This window comes from Oncorhynchus clarkii, chromosome 24 (assembly GCF_045791955.1).
Source record: "Oncorhynchus clarkii lewisi isolate Uvic-CL-2024 chromosome 24, UVic_Ocla_1.0, whole genome shotgun sequence".
Lineage (NCBI taxonomy): Eukaryota > Metazoa > Chordata > Actinopteri > Salmoniformes > Salmonidae > Oncorhynchus > Oncorhynchus clarkii.
Window position 1 is genome coordinate 34,974,668 of NC_092170.1, and position 5,660 is coordinate 34,980,327.

The 5,660-nt window shown below is 44.7% G+C and overlaps 1 protein-coding gene across 2 annotated transcripts in view; it reads left to right on the forward strand.

The window, feature by feature from the left end:
• LOC139382388 (phosphatidylinositol 3,4,5-trisphosphate 5-phosphatase 2A-like) overlaps positions 1-5,044 on the forward strand; it is a 70,115-nt gene extending 65,071 nt beyond the window's left edge. For both annotated transcript variants that reach the window (XM_071126396.1, XM_071126397.1), the window contains exons 26-27: positions 1-73; positions 2,835-5,044. The exon at positions 1-73 is cut by the window's left edge and continues 61 nt beyond it. In XM_071126396.1, the coding sequence (XP_070982497.1) occupies positions 1-73; positions 2,835-2,934 (173 nt within the window). In that variant the 3' untranslated portion in view covers positions 2,935-5,044. The remainder of the gene's footprint in view (positions 74-2,834) is intronic.
• The last annotated feature ends 616 nt before the right edge of the window (positions 5,045-5,660 follow it).

Genomic DNA, 5,660 nt, shown 5'->3' on the forward strand with positions numbered 1-5,660 from the left:
TACAGAGATTAGGGCTGGACCGCTATGAGGAAGGTCTGCTACACAACGGCTGGGACGACCTGGAGTTCCTCAGGTACACAGACACACAGGGTGTTTCTCAATATGCATACTACCGTGCTCCACACTCTCTCATGCTTCAAGTGCATTCTCCAAGGAGGTTCTCTTGAGTCCATTCTTGTGAGGACAAGAGTGTGGAGAACACATGAAACGTTACATTTGAAAAGCACTCACACTTACTGTGTTACCTCACACGGCAGCAAGCACTCACACCACCCTTACTGTGTTACCTCACATGGTAGCAAGCACTCACACCACCCTTACTGTGTTACCTCACACGGCAGCAAGCACTCACACCACCCTTACTGTGTTACCTCACACGGCAGCAAGCACTCACACCACCCTTACTGTGTTACCTCACACGGCAGCAAGCACTCACACCACCCTTACTGTGTTACCTCACACGGCAGCAAGCACTCACACCACCCTTACTGTGTTACCTCACACGGCAGCAAGCACTCACACCACCCTTACTGTGTTACCTCACACGGCACCTCCCCATTCACTGAATCTTCTTCCAGCCAGGACAATGACGACAATGGGCCAAACAATATGTACACAAAGCAACCGTTTTACTTCATAATTATCAGATAGATATACAGTAGCTTGGGAAAGTATTCACCCCCCTTGGCATTTTTCCTATTTTGTTGCCACGCAACCTGGAATTAAAATAGATTTTTTTGTATAATTTGATTTACACAACATGCCTAACACTTTGAATATGCAAAATATTTTTTTATTGTGAAACAAGCAAGAAATAAGACACAAAAAAAAACAGAATTTGAGCGTGTATGGACTAGGCCATTCCAACCACTCGTGTGTTGCTTTAGCAGTATGCTTAGGGGCATTGTCCTGCTGGAAGGTGAACCTCCGTCCCAGTCCCAAATCTCTGGAAGACTGAAACAGGTTTCCCTCAAGAATTTCCCTGTATTTAGCGCCATCCATCATTCCTTCAATTCTGGCCAGTTTCCCAGTCCCTGACGATGAAAAACATTCCCACAGCATGATGCTGCCACCACCATGCTTCACTGTGGGGATGGTGTTCTCGGGGTGATGAGAGGTGTTGGGATTGTGCCAGACGTAGTGTTTTCCTTGATTGCCAAAAAGGTCCATTTTAGTCTCATCTGACCAGAGTACCTTCTTCCATATGATTGGGGAGTTTCCCACAAGCCTTTTGGTGAACACCAAACGTGTTTTCTTATTTTTTTCTTTAAGCAATGGCTTTCTTCTGGTCACTCTTCTGTGAAGCCCAGCTCTATGGAGTGTACGGCTTAAAGTGGTCCTATGGACAGATACTCCAATCTCTGCTGTGGAGCTTTGCAGCTCCTTCAGGGTTATCTTTGGTCTCTTTGTTGCCTCTCTGATTAATGCCCTCCTTGCCTGGTCTGTGAGTTTTGGTGGGCGGCCCTCTCTTGGCAGGTTTGTTGTGGTGCCATATTCCTTCCATTTTTTAATAATGGATTTAATGGTGCTCCGTGGGATGTTCAAAGTTTCTGATATTTTTTTATAACCCAACCCTGATCTGTACTTCTCCACAACTTTATCCCTGACCTGTTTTGGAGAGCTCCTTGGTCTTCATGGTGCCGCTTGCTTAGTGGTGTTGTAGACTCTGGGGCCTTTCAGAACAGGTGTGTATATATACTGAGATCATGTGACACTTAGATTGCACACAGGTGGACTTTATTTAACTAATTATGTGACTCTGAAGGTAATTGGTTGCACCAGATCTTATTTAGGGGCTTCATAGCCAATGGGTGAATACATATACACACACCACTTATCCATTTTTTTGGGGGGTCGGGGATTATTTTAACAAGTTATTTTTTTCACTTCACCAATTTGGACTATTTTGTGTATGTCCATGACATGAAATGGAAATACAAATCAATTTAAATTACAGGTTGTAATGCAACAACATAGGAACAACAAATGTTATGCAAGGTACCGTAGATGTCAATTATTTATTGGTAGCTACTTAGCAAGTCTTCATGGCTAGCTAGCTAGCCAGTCAGCCCTATTGACTTACTCTGGACTTACCCATTCACTGAACCTTCCTTCAGGACAATAGAGATGAAACAATATATACACAAAGCAAACGTTTTACTTCATAACTATCAGCTAGCCAAATGTGAATCGTATTAATATCGCTAACCAGATAGTATAACAGGCAAAAATGACCTAACACGAACATTATCCAAGGTAGATAGATGTCAGTTCTTTATGGGTAGCAAGCTAACAATTATTTGTGACTATCTGGCTAACTAACAGTAGTAGCTAGCCAGTTAGCTCTATTGACTTACTATGGGCTTACAACCTACGCACACTACAGTGGGTATTGTAAGCAGGTAACCATACCAAAATTAACATAGCATGTATTTATTAAGGTATCAAGATTACAATATTGTAGTGAAGCTTATGAGATGTGACTAGGCAACATTTGATTCCGAAGTCAGAGTGTATTTTCTCTCGCTTCAGCTCAAATAATGGACGCCATTGATTTCACGAAAATTTGCATAATGTCTTACGTGGTTGCTCCATATTTCTTTGAATACTTTCCGTTGAAGCTTGCATCAAAATATTTACAAACAGAGATCACATTTGAGAAGTGTCCTCCGTGCTCCGTTTCAGATACTTTGATTTGGACACATACTCCGACCCTCCCGTGCTGCAATTTGCGTGCTCGGAGTACGGTAGTATGCTTTTTGAGAAACACACACACACAGTCAATCATGTAACATGTCACTTCATGAATCTCATCCAATCATGTTCCTCCTCAGTGACATCACAGAGGAGGACCTAGAGGAAGCAGGCATTCTAGACCCCGCCCACAAGAGGATTCTACTGGAGAGCCTGAGACAGCAGAAGCAGCAGAAGTGAGCTGAACCGGTCCATGCTGAGCTGAGACGTGCTAATCCATGCCAGACTGTGCCTTCTGAGAGAAATTGCACTCCATTATACTTTCTGTTGACCAACAGATTTTTCGAACGTCCCTTTTTAGATGTATTGTACTGTCTAAGTGTCTTTATGTTAATGTAACTGTGGCTGTTGTGTTAGCCAGCCTTATTTAAACAGTAGAAACATTTCAGTCCTTTGTTAAGAATCAAAACATGGACCTCTACCCTGCCACCTGCATAACAGACCCCTTCCCTCTCACCCCGTCCCCTTCCCTCTTACCCCGCCCCCTTCCCTCTTACCCCGCCCCCTTCCCTCTTACCCCGCCCCTTTCCTCTCACCACGCCCCCTTCCCTCGTCCTGAGAAACCATTCTGCTCCTGGGATGTAGTAGACATTCAGTGACATCATCAGGCTGCGACTTCTTCGGGCTTGCCTCAGCTAGAAAAACAGCTTGGTAGAACTGAGTTTATTATTGTTTTTATTCCGCTCATGAATATGATTATTAATGACTATTTGTTCATTGGTTCAGTGTTTTTTTTGTGTTTTATGTTTTTGAGATAAAGGGAATGTAGCGAACCACACCAGCACTGTTTGACTGAATCTTTTGTTGAGTCGTGCTGGGCTCCAAGGCCCCTTTCAGTAGCACAAACTGCAGACCCATCATGCAGTTGTCCATGTACTAATTAGTGTTTAATTGATGCTGAGCCAGCCTAAACACAGTGGGTCCCCAGGATCCTTACTGAGAAACACTGCCACACATCACACGCTGCTGGTTGTTCTTTTCACCACATGGTGGTGCTGTTGTCCTGGCAACCTCAGTAGGACCACAGGTAAGAAACTGAAGAGACACCAAGTGATATAAAGGACTGTTTTTAACATTATACATTAACATTCATGAATTTGTTTTATATAAATGTATATGTTGATGTTATTTGACTGTTGTAAAAAAAATAAATGACTGTGTTGCACAATGAGAGGAAACAGGAGAAATGTGAGTGAATGTCTTGTTAATCTGTTATCACCTTTAGCCCTATAGCATAGTGGCCCCTCCTATACCCCCCCTCTCCGCTCCCGTCTCCTATAACCCCCCTCTCCCATCCCGTCTCCTAAACCCCCCCTCTCCCATCCCTTCTCCTATACCCCCCCTCTCCCATCCCTTCACCTAAACCCCCCCTCTCCCATCCCTTCTCCTATACCCCCCTCTCTCATCCCTTCTCCTAAACCCCCCCTCTCCCATTCCTTCTCCCTTTCTCTTCTCCAATGGCCCCCAGTGCCTTCTCCCTTTCTCTTCTCCTATGACCCCCAGTGCCTTCTCCCTTTCTCTTCTCCAATGGCCCCCAGTGCCTTCTCCCTTTCTCTTCTCCTATGACCCCCAGTGCCTTCTCCCTTTCTCTTCTCCTATGACCCCCAGTGCCTTCTCTCTTTCTCTTCTCCAATGGCCCCCAGTGCCTTCTCCCTTTCTCTTCTCCTATGACCCCCAGTGCCTTCTCCCTTTCTCTTCTCCTATGACCCCCAGTGCCTTCTCCCTTTCTCTTCTCCTATGACCCCCAGTGCCTTCTCTCTTTCTCTTCTCCTATGACCCCCAGTGCCTTCTCCCTTTCTCTTCTCCTATGACCCCAGTGCCTTCTCTCTTTCTCTTCTCCAATGGCCCCCAGTGCCTTCTCTCTTTCTCTTCTCCTATGACCCCCAGTGCCTTCTCCCTTTCTCTTCTCCTATGACCCCCAGTGCCTTCTCCAATGGCCCCCAGTGCCTTCTCCCTTTCTCTTCTCCTATGACCCCCAGTGCCTTCTCTCTTTCTCTTCTCCAATGGCCCCCAGTTCCTTCTATACCCCCAGTGACTTTGATGCCAAGTTAGATTCTTTCCTTATGAGAGTGTTGATTCGTCCACTCCTCCCTAGTCAAGCTCTACACAGCCCTGCCAACTCCACCTTGCCTTAACACTGTTCTCCTGTTATTCTCTGTAGGTTATTTCCTGTAAAGATTGTCTGTTTCGAGCTCCAGTCTGGTCTTTCTCTGGTTGTAACAATGTAACCATTGATCTCTTGTTATCGTTGTTTTTTCAGCAAATAAAAAGCTAATATTTAATCCATCAACACTGTTTGTTTCTCTTGGCACCGTAACTGACTACATTTAGAGTGGGGCAAAAAAAGTATTGAGTCAGCCATCAATTGTGCAAGTTCTCCCACTTAAAAAGATGAGAGAGGCCTGTAATTTCCATCATAGGTACACTTCAACTAAAACAGACAAAATGAGGGAAAAAAATCCAGAAAATCACATTGTAGGATTTTTTATGAATTTACTTGCAAATCATGGTGGAAAATAAGTATTTGGTCAATATCAAAAGTTTATCTCAATACTGTGTTATATACCATTTGTTGGCAATGACAGAGGTCAAACATTTTCTGTAAGTCTTCACAAGGTTTTCACACACTGTTGCTGGTATTTTGGCCCATTCCTCCATGCAGATCTCCTCTAGAGCAGTGGTGTTTTGGGGCTGTTGCTGGGCAACACGGACTTTCAACTCCCTCCAAAGATTTTCTATGGGGTTGAGATCTGGAGACTGGCTAGGCCACTCCAGGACCTTGAAATGCTTCTTCCGAAGCCACTCCTTCGTTGCCCGGGAGGTGTGTTTGGGATCATTGTCATGCTGAAAGACCCAGCCACATTTCATCTTCAATGCCCTTGCTGATGGAAGGAGGTTTTCACTCA